We start from the raw sequence: 15,521 nt of genomic DNA, 5'->3' as shown, positions 1-15,521 counted from the left end.
GCCTTCAAAATATTTTTATTCTTTATAGCATTGTTAGTTAGAGGTCCAAGAAAAAACACTCATGTATGTTGGACATTTGAATTACATCTATTTAAATTTTTTACATTTTTTTTTTTTTTAATTTCTGCCAATAGCATTTGTCTCAAGTAAATTCCTTCCATGACTAGTTCCCATGAGCCATAGGCTGAGGACTTCCATATTGTGTAAGGTTACCAAAGCTAATTTAAACAGGAAGTGAATGTTGCCATTAAGGGAGTCTAAGCAATTTTCCGTTGGAATTAATGTTTCACCTCACGTTACAGAATTCATTATGCAAGGAAGGAGAGTGAGGCACCACATTACGTTTAAGAGATATTTACATCAGTTGAAATTACAGTGTGGGACCTGTTATCCAGAATGCTTGAGACCTGGAGTATTCTGGATAACAGATCTTTCCATAATTTGGATCTTAATACCTTAGTCTACTAGAAAATTATGTAAATATAAAATAAACCCAATAGGCTGGTTCTGCTTCCAATAAGGATTAATTATATCTTAGTTGGATTAAGTACAAGTTACTGTTTTATTATTACAGAGAAATAGGAAATAATTTTTACTAATTTGGATTGCTTGGATAAATGAAGTCTATGGGAGAAGGCCTTTCTGTAATTCAGAGCTTTCTGGATAATGGGTTTCGATCGATCCCATACCTGTATTAAGCATATATACTTCAAAGTATAATAGAAAGATGCATGTAAAAAAATATAGTTTTTGTGATTTTTGTTAGCTTTTTCTTCTGGACTAAGCCACGCAGGGAAGGCTGGTATTTTTCCAAGACCAAATTGTGTTCCTGTGAACAGAAGACTGCCATTGTTAGATAAGAAGAAAGACTTTGTATGTAGAGGCCATGTAATTCCCCTGCGTTCATTGAAGATGGTACAATAGGAACTTCAGTTGCCAGAGGTTGGATGTATCCACAGAGATCTCTGAACAACAGAAACAGCTATTGTCATTCACTACAAACACTGAAATGGAGCAGTCTGGGTTGACAATCATTCTTTTGACAGTAGTTGCTCTAAAGAGAAATTCAAGCTTTTTGCACCTGTCACTCATGCTCTTTGGTCCTCCATTAAATTAATCCACATAGTTTTAGAAGATTACCAAAACCTAAAAAAGGTTAAACTAAGATTAAAATAAAGTAAAGTGAATGGTGCTAAAGAAAGCAGCAAAGGGCTGGGGACTATTTGCCAAAATGTGATGCCTTTTACTGGAGGTAATTACAAGCTATCATGTTTATTATACTAGACATACTTGATGAAGAAATCTAAGTAGTCTTGAAAGCTTGCAATTTCCCCTGACACTTTTAGCTAATAGCGAGGAGTCAATTATTCAACGAACATTCTTTTTTTAGTACACGGAAAAACACTTTGTAAACCAAATAAAATACAATCTTAGTTTTTTTTTTTTACTTTATTCTGTAGAGCCTGAATGAGTTAATAACTCAAACTGGAGAAATAAGTTTGAACTCCACCATAACAAATGAGATAGAGAACATGACATCAGAAAACAGATAACTGTTCCAAACAGTCTGTATATTTCCAAGGATAAAATACACAGTTATAGGATCTGTTATGCAGAATGCTTGGGGTCTGGGAAAAGGAAAATTTCCATAATTTGCATCTCCACACCTTAAAGGGGACCTGTCACTCTAAAAAATAAATTCCAAATCCTATTTTATGATGTTAGTCAAGCAAAATTCCCTAACGCTATATAAATTATTTAGCTATGTAAACTTCCCTTACGCTATATAAATTATTTCAATCTTGTTTTGTTAAGATGTGGAATTCACAATCACATCAAGCTGCCTGGAGCCATTTTGTGGAGGCTGTCACAAGGGCAAGCTTTGCATCATGCAAAATCTTGTTTATGAACCAGAATGGGGCACCCAATGCTTATATTCATGCACTGGCTAAACAATAAGTGGCTTTTTCTTTAGTCTACAATATCATACAAAATTTGTAACTGATCGTGTTTTTATCATAAATAATGAGATCACAATGTGCTTCTTTTTATTGTGTAATAAAACTTCATCAAAAACAATAAAAAGCAATATTCTCATTGGCCACAAAATATCTGTCTATATGATAATGTATTAATCTGTGCTTGCCATTGTCTCCTGACTTAATAAGAGATTTCAATAAGTATTATTGTTAAGATTTACACCTTTGTATCTTTCTGTCAGAACATGATCTTATTTAATACTATAAGTTCCCTTCATAAAAAATTATATTAGACTGATTAAATACTGATTTCCGTGTACTACTCAATAAACAGGACTGAGAGCTTAGGTGCTGCTTGCTTTATAATGATTCTTTCCTCTCCTATAGCTTCTCAGAGACTTTCCAGATGAGCTGAGAGCTGATGTCGCCATGCATCTGAACAAGGAGATCTTACAGCTGCCACTTTTTGAGTCTGCTAGTCGTGGCTGCTTGCGCTCCCTATCTCTAAGCATCAAAACCTCATTTTGTGCCCCCGGGGAGTATTTAATCCGACATGGCGATGCCCTACAAGCCATATATTTTGTATGCTCAGGCTCCATGGAGGTACTGAGAGACAACACAGTGCTGGCCATCCTGGGTAAGTAGAAAGAACTCTAATGGGAACAATTAACTTTTATATATTCAATGGAAGCCTAAAAGATCTACAGGAAGGCATGATGGCATAGCGTATTTGCACAGAATATTCCTTCTGGGTATACTTCTATTACAGCTTGTAAAAGCTATCTGCTATATTTGCTTCCGCTCAGAAAAATCCCAAAGAATCTTAAAGGAGAAGGAAAGCTACAGAGGCATTTTATTGCCAATAGATTAGCTGCAATAGTGCAAGCTCGAATGCTATATTTAATCTGTAAAATGTTTTACCATACCTGAGTAATAAGCTCTAGAAGCTCTCTGTTTGTTTAGGATAGGAGCTGCAGTATTAATGTGGTGTGACATCACTTCCTGCCTGAGTCTCTCCCTGCTCTGGGCTCAGATTACAGTAGAGAAGGGAGGGGGGGAAGAGGAACAAACTGAGCATGCTCTTGCCCAGGGCAATGAGGTTTAAGATGAAGGCAGGAAGTCTGATACAGAAGCCCATGAGCACACAATAGAAGGAAAGAAATGCAGTGTTTCTTTTGACAGGGGACACAGAGCAGCACTACTTTGGGGGTTTACTGGTATATTTAGATGGACCTTTCTGATAAGGCTTACTTAGTTTTTACCTTTCCTTCTCGTTTAACAGACTACACTAAGGGGCACATTTACTAAGGGTCAAAGTGAATTTTTGAAGTTAAAAACTTAGAATTTCAAACAATTTTTTGGGTACTTCGACCATCAAATAGGCCTAAATTTGACTGCGATTTGAAGTAAAAAAAGTTCGACTTCGACACTTTGCCACTTTAAACCTGCCGAATTGCTATGTTGGCCTATGGGGACCTCCTGGAACCTATAGCCTATAGGCTAGTTTTTAGAAGTCAAAGTAAAATCGTGCGATTGATCGATTAAATAGTTCAAATCGTTATATTCAAAGGATTTCATCGTACGATCAAACAATTTTACTTAGACCGAATATGGCCAAATTCGATAAAAGAAACTTAGACCTCGAATATAGAAGTAATGCAATTCAATGGTCGAATTTTGAAGTTTTTTACACTTCGAAATTCGACCCTTGATAAGTCTGCTTCATGGGTTATACTGTCCTATCTGCCTTCATTTTGCCTGCAGGAAATAGGGATTGGCAGCAGAAGTCTGATGCCATGCATCTCTTTTTGCAATTTTTTTCCTTCTTGAATTATTTAATAATAATAGTAGTGCTTACCTTACAAATAAGTCATTCTGAAAGGTTTCCAACCAGTCTTATGAACTTGCAGAAGACAAAACACAATTGTGACCTTATCTCTTTGTATAGCCTACGGTATGATACCAAAGGTTATATTTTACTGTGTTGGGTTAGATCATGTCTAAGATTCAAACAGTAGGCCAGACCCAAGTATTCTAATTAAAAAGTGGCAGTAGTAAGTCTTTAAATATCTAACTATTCAAAAATAGATGTGTATGGGATAATGTTGTAGGTTTACAAATTTGCTATTTTGCCTTAAATGTATTAAAGAATAATATTACATATTTTTAATGCACAAATACTGCTTGTTGAAGGTTTAACAATAATCATGGATTTTGTTTATTCTGAGGTATGACCTCAGGGTGTAAATAATTATGGCAAACTAATTATGGAAAATACGGCAGAAACTATTGATAGCAGCCCTTATCATTATTACTGAAAGCTAAATTGATGTCCATTTAGTGAATTAAGCGAGCATTATACTTTATGTATAACAAATGAAAATTCTTCCAGGTCTAATGTCATAGCGTAGATAATCAGTTGATTCATTTTTCTTACCCTTTACATGAAATTACCTGATCCTGGTGGGGAGATATATTTTATTCCAGGTAATGTCCCTTTTCAGCAGGGGCTTCTAGTTGGAAGGGTGCATTTTCTATAGAATTGCACCTGCCCTAGTAACTGATAGGAATCAATTAGTTGATAGCACTTACTAGTTGGCTGTTTAATAACAAACATCTCATTGGTCACAGTGGGGTTATTACAGCCTAAAGCCAATTTTCAGCCACACTAATCTTACAATTTAACTTATTACTGTACATCACACTTTTATTTTTCTGATTCCAGGGAAGGGAGATCTGATTGGCTCAGACAATCTAAACAAATATCAAGTGATTAAAACCAATGCCAATGTAAAAGCTTTAACCTACTGTGATCTTCAGTACATCAGCTTGAAAGGCCTGCGGGAAGTTCTAGAGCTATATCCAGAATATTCACAGAAATTTATTTCTGAGATCCAACATGATTTGACCTACAATCTTCGTGAGGGCAGCGAAGCAGATGTAAGTAATACATATACTGTGGGGGGGGGGGGCGTTGCATGCTATGAAATTGCTGAAAAATCCTCCTTCTTGACAACCAGTTTTAAAAAAACAACTTTCCCTATGTAGGTCACAGAGATGAAAAAGCTGTGATTGCTGTATATTTCTCTAATAGAAATCTGGTGCCTTTGGTATGGTTTTATCAAGCTTTTGCAGCTGTGTGCCTTCATTAAAGTGAAATTGCTGACATCATCAGCAGGATATTGTTCAACCAGCAGGCAAAAGAAAATTAATTATCGACGAACTAGAAAAAAAAAAAACAACAATCCTGCAAAGAAAAAAAATTCTTCAAAATCAGTTATTCTGAGACAGAAATATTCTACGGACAAAATTTGCAGTGGCAACTTCAGCAGTGCTTCCTTCGTGAACCTAAACATTTCGAAACAATTTCAGGCACTTTTACTGTAAACTTCACCATAAAATAATCAACAGAATTGGCTTGAATTGCAGTCTTAATTTTGAATTACTTTTACAAGATAAGTAATGATAATTATATCACATATACAACGCAAATGACAATAGTTTGATGTTACTTTCCTTAATAACTTTAGTTTGTTTTACTCTTTATCATGCCACACTGGCTGTTGGACTGTAGTCATTGTTTTGGAGTTTACCTACGTGAGAATTAAATTAAACAAGGCAGAACTCTTGCCATTATAAATAGTAACCCATGGCACATAGTTTACTTTTAACAAATAGAGGGCATTGATCAATGCATGTTCCCTGGTCCATTGTTTCATTAGTATTTAGTACCTTTGCAAGTGCGTATATTTAAAAAACTAAATTATGATCATTAAATTAACAGGACACCATACCACATCAAGGTAAACCCCATATGGTGGTCCTAATTATTTACCTCCCATTATATTTTCCCAAGGTTGGCACCTTCCTACATGGTAACATTTCTTGAAAAAAATTGTCTTCTGACCTAGACATTGGTCACAGTCACAGGCTTGAGCCTTCCCTGTTATTAGCTTTTAAAAGGACAAAGATCGTCAAGACTAAAGTATTGGTTTCCCAGGGGTTGTCTTTACCCACTTGCAGCTTTTAAAGGAGAGAGATTGCACAGATGAACACTCATTTTAAGGTCCCTTACTAACAGGTGGTTTCGCCTGCGCTCCCCTGCATTCAGATTAAATGCATTCACAGGGGAGTGCAGTGCCAAACGCTAAGTAATCAATGTAAATTACCCCTGTTTCATTAGTATTTAGTATCTGTACACACGAATATAGTTTCAAAGACAGGGGTTTTTAGTTACCAAATTGGATAGCCAGGCAATCACATACATTAGGAGAAAGGTAAGACACACACCACAGATATTTGGAGATACCTATTGCCACACAGCTGAATGCACAACATGTTCATACACCGCACCCTAAATACCTGTGGCCTTATATCCTTATAGTAATAAAAACGCACATGCTTTGCAAGGTTAAAAAGAAGATGTCTTGTGCTTTCAGGAAGAAGTCTGTGGAAAACTGCAATTTTAAGGTAGACTGACCAAAAATAAGCAAGAAGGAACTTGAGAATCCCTACAGTTATTCAGCTCTGAGAAGCATGAAATACACAAGCGGTTTAGTGCTGTACATGCTGACAGTACCTGAAGTGCAAAGAGCTACATATAGGATGTCATTTTCAGGGGAAAAAAAACTATATGAATATGGTGTGCGAACTCAAAGATCTTGTTTGTTGCAGTGTTGGTCTGTGTTGCCAGCACATTAATGGAGGGTTGTTATTAGGGCTGCACAAATTAAGTTCCCCCTGATGTCAAGAAACATTTAGAAATGAGTTTGCTGCAAATGTACAGTGTGCGTTGCTATAGTGACGGTTTTGGAGGCAGTTAGCAGGGCTGTCTTGCTCTCAAGGCTGATAGACTAATATTAGGAATGTGCTGTAATCACAAATCACAAATTTTCCAGCTGCATTTTAGAATAATTTTTATTCCCATACATTTGGGGGCAAATTTACTTAGGGTCGAATATCGAGGGTTAATTAACCCTCGATATTCGACTGTCGAAATTAAATCCTTCGACTTCGAATATCGAAGTCGAAGGATTTACCGCAATTCGTTCGATTGAATGAAAAATCGTTCGAATTATTAAATCCTTCGAATCAAAGGATTTTAATCCATCGGTCGAACGAAATTCCTTTGATCAAAAAAAGCTTAGAAAGCCTATGGGGACCTTCCCCATAGGCTAACATTGAGGTTCGGTAGGTTTTACTTGGCGAAGTAGGAGGGTCGAAGTTTTTTTAAAGAGACAGTACTTCGACTATCGAATGGTCGAATAGTTGAACGATTTTTAGTTCGAATCGTTCGAATCGAAGTCGTAGTCGAAGGTCGAAGTAGTCAATCCGATGGTCGAAGTAGCCCAAAAAAACATTCGAAATTCGAAGTATTTTTTCTTCTATTCCTTCACTCGAGCTAAGTAAATGTGCCCCCACGTGTTAAAGCTATTTCATTTGCCATGGTTATACAAATAAAGGCTGACTTGAATGTGATCACAGGTTTTTAAAAATTTAATTAACCACAAAGATGTTGTAAGGACCAATACTTCACCACCCCTGAAAATGAAAGGGCTTTACATTTTATTTGAGCCCTTATTATGGACTGTGGAAACCTAGGCTGCCAGCAGGTTATGGGCTGAACCTTTCATATTGTCCATTTTACCACACCATTAAAGTATTGTACCCTCTAGGTAACCAGTAGTCCAACCTGCAACTATATACCTATGGATGGAGCAGACCCAACACACACAGCACATATATTTTTCTACTAAAACAAATTATGTGGAAGGCACTGCATTAAGGCCTTCTTTATCTTCATGAAGTTGGCTGCTTGAGGTTTGTGTAGATCTTGTCAATTTGTTGTGGGCACATTTACTTAGTTTGAGTGATGGAACAGAATAAAAAAAACTTCGAATTTTGAATGATTTTTTTGGCTACTTCGACCATCGAATTGGCTACTTCGACTACGAATCGAACGATTCAAACTAGAAATCGTTCGATTATTCGACCATTCGATATTCGAAGTACCATCTCTTTAAAAAAAACTTCAACCCCCTACTTTGGCAAGTAAAACCTACCGAGGTGCAATGTTAGCCTATGGGGAAGGTCCCCATAGCCTTTCTAAGCTTTTTTTGGTCATAGAAAAATCATTAGATCGATGGATTAAAATCCTTCGAATTGTTAGATTCGAAGGATTTAATCGTTCAATCAAACTAATTGCGGTAAATCCTTCGACTTCGATATTCGAAGTCGAAGGATTTACCTTCGGCAGTCGAATATCGAGGGTTAATTAACCCTCGATATTCGACCCTATGTAAATCTGCCCCTTGGTGTATTAAATATGAGCAGTTGCAGTATTTTGTAAAAGATATATTTATATGGCATAAATATAGAGACTAGGGATGCATTGAATCCAAGCTATTTTTAGCAGGACTTGGATTCAACCAAATCTAAGAGTCAGGCCAAACTGAATCTGAACCCTGTATAATCAAAAAAGTTTGCTTTGCACATGTTTTAGGTTCAGTATTTGGCCAAATCTGTAGCAAAGGATTAGAGGATTCCGCCAAAAGCAGAAAAGAAGGGGCAAATTCACTAACATTCGTAGTTTCACCAGGCGCAACTTCACCGCGCTTCGCCGCACTTCGCCAGGCGTAGTTTCGCCAGCGCTCCGCAAATTCACTAAAATCCGAAGTTGCGCACAGGGGTAGCGTAAGATTGCGAAGTTGCGCTATCGTTGATTAGCTTAGTGAAGCGAAGTTACGCTAGCGAAGGCTAATTTGCATACGGCGCCAAATTCAAATTTCAATGGAGGAATACGTATCAGCACTACAAATGGCTAGAAAACCTTCAAAACATCAAATAAAAAATTTATTTTGCCCTACACATGTGCCCACTGTCTAGGTAAGTTGCCATGAGTCAGGAAATGTAGGGGGGAAGGAGGGGAGCCCCAAAAAAAATTTCGATCTTTTTCAGCCTATCACCCATAATGTAGAAAACACGCCAGCGTATTGCGCTACGCCTGGTCTGAGGTGGCGAAGGAAGTCTAGCGTAAAAGGTAGCTTTCATTACACTGCGCGCGTTAGTGAATTTGCGTAGTTACGTCGCTAGCGAAACTTCGCCAGGCGTAAGGGTGCGAAGTAACACTAGCGAAACTACGCCAGCGTTCGTTAGTGAATTTGCGCAGTAACGAAAATGCCAAACGCTAGCGAATTAACGCTAGCGAATTAACGCCGAAGGGTTTGGTGCATTCCTAATAGAGACAGAGAGAGGAAGAGCTTAGGGTAAATCCACAGTTTTCTGAATTACATAGCAAGTGTAAATAGTTTAATGTGTGAGGTTTCACTAGAATCGGGGACCGTCCTTTATCAAAATCCACATGAATAGCTTTTTGTCAGTATCTTTATGATGTTTTCCGCACAAAACATAAAACAGGGATTTTTTTGTGAAACTGTGCAAAATGTGAGAAATTGTCCCAGTTGAAAGCACCATTTATAAAACAGCCTTATTGTAAGATCAAAAAAAGTATACACTGTTGTAAATATAACAGGGTTAGCAGAAAAATACTACCTAACAAAGGTGCTGTAGAGCAACCTTTTGTTTACTACCATGTTGTCTCTAAAAAACAAAAAGGCCATGGTTTTGTGGATCCTCTCTCTCTTTGCGTGAACAACATGAACGTGAATTATTCCAGTATATTTACAGAAGATTCGCTGAGAAATCATATGTTGCTGGGTAATGCAGCCACATTATATATTATAAATGATGTACATTCAGCCAGGCAAAGCAGCTACAAAGGAGCACAGACTCAATAACTGCAATAGATATTGCCATCATCCTAAAAGAGTAGCTGGTAAACACCCAACCTAACATATTTACCCAACTGAGTGAAGAAAGGTTGTGTTGGAATCTACAACATGTTTGACACAACCAGCAGACTATCATTGTCTGCAATCAAATGGGATTTTGATGGCCACTGTTTTACCTTTGTGGTACTCAAGAGTTTGTGTCATCCCATTCATTTGTCTATAATTCTGTTCTGAGAGATTTTAGACACATACTGTAAATGCTAGCTCAGTCCATGAGCTCCAGAGTTATGAGATCATTTATGCAGTAGTGTTTTAAATTGACCTACACACTAGTGATGTGCAGGCCGGCCCGATACTTTCGGAGATCTATGGGTTTACCCGTGGGGCAGGTGGGTTTGCAGTTTGAGGGCTTGTTTGGATTGAGCTTTTCTGCCTGCTCTCCCTGGCCGAGACCTTGCATTGTCGAGTGCTGGCGTCCTTTTTATAGGCATGTACCTGGCCCACCCCTTTTGTGACGCTATTGGTGGAGCAGGTTGGCGCAGGGCTATAAATATAGCTAAAGTTAAAGCCAGGTGCAGGCGGGCGTGGGTCGTGGGTATATATATATATATATATATATATATATATATATATATATATATATATATATATATATATATATATATATATATATATATACAATCTCAGAAGGGCGAGGTGCACACCAGGAGCCTTTAAAGAGTTTAAAAAATTTTTCCTTTATTTAATACATCTTTTTAAAAAAACAGGTCAACGTTTCGGTCTTTGCCTAAGACCTTTCTCAAGACCATACACACAACTTTAAAAACATTTTTGTGAATAAATAGCTAAAACCAATTACTCTCACCCAACCCCGTGTTCTCAAATGACCCATGTGATCAGGATCACCACTCCCCCTGTGGGGGCTGTGTTACCCATAAAAACTGTGTCAAATTCAGGACAATATTGGTGCTTCTGTCTGTCTAAAGCTTCATTTCAGGTTACACTACTTATAACAAAGTACCCAAACTATTCATATGTCTCCATCTTGTTCAATAACTGTATCAATAGCCACAGCAAATGTATCGATCACACGACATATATTGTTACTTTGCAACATAATTCGCTACCTGCCCAGGTCACATCAACGTTGATTCAAAAAACATAAAAAAGAACAGTGTTCATTTAACCCCGTCGGTGCCAGGGTATTCAACTTCCTGATCCAAAACACCTCTCTCTGGAGCAAAATTTTTGACCTATCACCCCCTCTCCTAAGTGGGGGGATGTGATCTATGGCTATGTAGCGGAATGTAGGTAACCTATGGCCAGCCTTCAAAAAGTGATTCGCCACTGGCTTGTTGGTAAACCCATCTCGAAATGCAGTGCTAATAGCTGATCTGTGGCCATCCATACGTAGACGTAGTGTCTGATCTGATTTACCCACATATGACAAGCCGCAAGGGCAGGTTATTAAATAGATTATATGTGTGGTTGTACAGGTAATATGATGTTTAATCAAATATCGTTTGCCGGATTGTGGATGTAGAAAACTGTTACCTGGTGTCATAAATCTGCAAGAGGTGCAATTTGGACATTTAAAACAACCCGGCTGATCATTGCGAAGCCAAGTACTCCGTCTATTGGAATAGCAACCTACTGGGTCTGTTTTAACCAGAAGATCTTTAAGGTTAGTACCTCGTCGGTAGCATGTCATGAGGTCCACAGGGACCACATCTCTCAGGCTCGCATCCGCCTGTATTATGCCCCAATGATCTTTAATCAATTTTTTGGTCTTATTAGAACCAGTCGTATACTTAGTACTGTAAATGAATTTTGAATAATTTTCCTTTCCTACATCTGGGGCTCCCACTCTTTGTTTTGCCTGGGATAAAGCCTGCTCTAAGACTGACTTGGGATAACCACGATTAGTGAATCGTTCCCACATATATCTGATTTGTTGTTCAGCCAGATCAGGGTCCGAATTGTTCCGCAGTACCCTACAGAATTGTGATATGGGCAATGACTTTTTCATCGAACTTGGATGACAGCTTTTATACTGTAATAAAACATTTTTGTCTGTAGGTTTACGGAATAAAGTGTATTCAACACGATCGCCATTACTCCACAATTCTATGTCCAGGAAGTGTAATCGATCTCTATGGATTTCATGGGTAAATTTCACTGGACTATCTAGCGCGTTCAACTCTTGAACCATCAAGTGAAACTCTTCTTCCGTGCCACCCCAGATGATGATGATGTCATCGATGTAGCGACGGAAGAAGAGTATGTGATCCCCATATATTGGCACAATTGAACGTTGCTCAAACTGATGCATGTATAAGTTGGCGTATGAGGGTGCCATCGCCGCCCCCATCGCCGTGCCTGCCACCTGTAGGAAAAAATCGTGCTGAAATCGAAAATAATTCATGCTTAAAGCCAATTTTAGTAACTCCATCACCAACGATATTGGGGGACCGTCATAAAGATCATATTGCTCCAGTGAAAGTCTTACAGCCTCCAGTCCCGCCTCATGCGGGATACATGTGTAGAGGCTCACTACATCCAGACTGGCCATCCAGAAGTTAGTTCCCCTTGGCCAAGTCAAAGCCCTTACACTCTCAAGCAGGTGGGGTGTATCCCTCAGGTATGTAGGGGTATTCTGTACAATTGGTTGGAGTATCTTATCCAAATATATACCTATTGGGTGTAGTAAAGACCCCCTACTCGAAACTATTGGACGGCCCGGGGGTTTAAGAAGACTTTTGTGCACTTTGGGCAGAGTGTATAAAATCGGGCAGATAGGAAACTCCTGTTTTAAATAATCTTTCAGAGTTGAATCGATAATTCCATCAGAAAATGCCTGGTCAAGTACAGATTCCACCTGGGATTTAAACAGTTTCACAGGATCGCCCGATAGCTTCTTGTACACCTTTGCGTCAGATAATTGGCTTAATATCTCATCTCTATAGTCTGAATAGTTGAGAAGTACTATACCCCCGCCCTTGTCCGCTGGACGTATCACTATATTTGTATCCTTCTGAAGAGATTTAATTGCTGCTCGTTCATTTTTAGTGATATTCTGTCTCATTCTGGGATTAGGAGTGATATTTTCCAACCCTTGCTCCACAGCATGTTTAAAAAGTTTAATCGTAGGGTGTGTACAGGGAGGGGTAAATAGACTTCTCAATTTTATTTTTATTCAAAATTCATTTACAGTACTAAGTATACGACTGGTTCTAATAAGACCAAAAAATTGATTAAAGATCATTGGGGCATAATACAGGCGGATGCGAGCCTGAGAGATGTGGTCCCTGTGGACCTCATGACATGCTACCGACGAGGTACTAACCTTAAAGATCTTCTGGTTAAAACAGACCCAGTAGGTTGCTATTCCAATAGACGGAGTACTTGGCTTCGCAATGATCAGCCGGGTTGTTTTAAATGTCCAAATTGCACCTCTTGCAGATTTATGACACCAGGTAACAGTTTTCTACATCCACAATCCGGCAAACGATATTTGATTAAACATCATATTACCTGTACAACCACACATATAATCTATTTAATAACCTGCCCTTGCGGCTTGTCATATGTGGGTAAATCAGATCAGACACTACGTCTACGTATGGATGGCCACAGATCAGCTATTAGCACTGCATTTCGAGATGGGTTTACCAACAAGCCAGTGGCGAATCACTTTTTGAAGGCTGGCCATAGGTTACCTACATTCCGCTACATAGCCATAGATCACATCCCCCCACTTAGGAGAGGGGGTGATAGGTCAAAAATTTTGCTCCAGAGAGAGGTGTTTTGGATCAGGAAGTTGAATACCCTGGCACCGACGGGGTTAAATGAACACTGTTCTTTTTTATGTTTTTTGAATCAACGTTGATGTGACCTGGGCAGGTAGCGAATTATGTTGCAAAGTAACAATATATGTCGTGTGATCGATACATTTGCTGTGGCTATTGATACAGTTATTGAACAAGATGGAGACATATGAATAGTTTGGGTACTTTGTTATAAGTAGTGTAACCTGAAATGAAGCTTTAGACAGACAGAAGCACCAATATTGTCCTGAATTTGACACAGTTTTTATGGGTAACACAGCCCCCACAGGGGGAGTGGTGATCCTGATCACATGGGTCATTTGAGAACACGGGGTTGGGTGAGAGTAATTGGTTTTAGCTATTTATTCACAAAAATGTTTTTAAAGTTGTGTGTATGGTCTTGAGAAAGGTCTTAGGCAAAGACCGAAACGTTGACCTGTTTTTTTAAAAAGATGTATTAAATAAAGGAAAAATTTTTTAAACTCTTTAAAGGCTCCTGGTGTGCACCTCGCCCTTCTGAGATTGTGTATACTGCTGATGAGAGTAGCACCTGGGTCATTCCTGACTGGAAGGTGTGCTGAACCGACTTGGACTAAAAGTATATATATATATATATATATATATATATATATATATATATATATATATATATATATATATATATATATATATATATATATATATATATATATATATATATATATATATATATATATATACATAAATCAGTGGAGAGCCGGCACTACTCGTGATTCGTTTTGTTATTTGCCTGGGTGCTATCAGCAAAAGAGCATGTTGGATATCCAAGAAGAAGAAGAGCACTCTCAAAGTGAGAAAGGCTAGTGTGCTAGCCGAAACGTCAGCTACTTTTTGCTAAATAAAACACTTCTACGAGTTTGATAAGACCTGAGAGTGCTCGCCTTCTTCTTGGATATCTTATATATATATATATATATATATATATATATATATATATATATATATATATATATATATGTATATATATATATATATATGTATATATATATATATATGTATATATATATATATATATATATATATATATATATATATATACATATATACATATATATATCTCCTTGAAAAAGCTCGCAAGAGGGACCGAAACGTTGGAGCACCGTGATGTGTGAAAAATAAAATCACTTTATTTACTAAGGGAAGTGCTGGCCTGGGAATGCTTTATTCCAAATTGAGAGTATATATATATATATATATATATATATATATATATATATAGTGAATAAAGTACCCCCTCTTGTAAAATATAAGGATATTATAAGTTACCGAGGAGTTTCATGACCATATAAAAGTACGAGGCCGAAGGCCGAGTGTTTTTATACAGGTCATGGAACTCCAAGGTAACTTCTAATATCCTCATATTTTACAACAGGGGGAACTTTATTTATTATAATACACAAGTTTCAGTGAGTCATGTGGCAGAAATTACATCAGAACTCACCATTTATAACTGATGACATCACTACTCACCGTTTATAAGGATATAATTTACGGGATATTCATGGCTTTTGTGTATTATATATAAATTATATCTACTACCTACTTCTATGTTTTCTAAACATTTTATAGTGGTGATGTACAGTACAATTTTCTTTTATTTTCACCTAACAAATCATATGTATTCCTTTTTATTACAGTATATGTGTATGCTTATATTATGTTTTATTATGTATTTATTTTTCAAATACTATCTTTCACATTGATTTCCATACTCGCTGGTATACTTATCTAAATTCAGCTTTTGAATATTCTCTACCCTTCCTCAGGCATTTAATGCTTTATCAGTTCTCAGAAGGATCTGTTTTAATTAACAAGCTGTAATCTCTGGAAAGATGCAAGGAAATCTGTGCATTGGGAATACCCAGTCTAGAATCTTGGTGTGGGGG

At 37.6% G+C, this 15,521-nt stretch overlaps 1 protein-coding gene across 1 annotated transcript in view; it reads left to right on the top strand.

The window, feature by feature from the left end:
- The window catches only part of LOC108702284 (potassium voltage-gated channel subfamily H member 8), a 210,339-nt gene that overhangs the window by 180,321 nt on the left and 14,497 nt on the right, over positions 1 to 15,521 (top strand). The window contains exons 10-11 of the mRNA XM_041578382.1: positions 2,367 to 2,616; positions 4,705 to 4,919. Of these exons, the coding sequence (XP_041434316.1) occupies positions 2,367 to 2,616; positions 4,705 to 4,919 (465 nt within the window). The remainder of the gene's footprint in view (positions 1 to 2,366; positions 2,617 to 4,704; positions 4,920 to 15,521) is intronic.

This window comes from Xenopus laevis, chromosome 9_10S, assembly GCF_017654675.1.
Source record: "Xenopus laevis strain J_2021 chromosome 9_10S, Xenopus_laevis_v10.1, whole genome shotgun sequence".
NCBI lineage: Eukaryota > Metazoa > Chordata > Amphibia > Anura > Pipidae > Xenopus > Xenopus laevis.
This window is presented reverse-complemented; position numbering and strand designations above follow the sequence as displayed.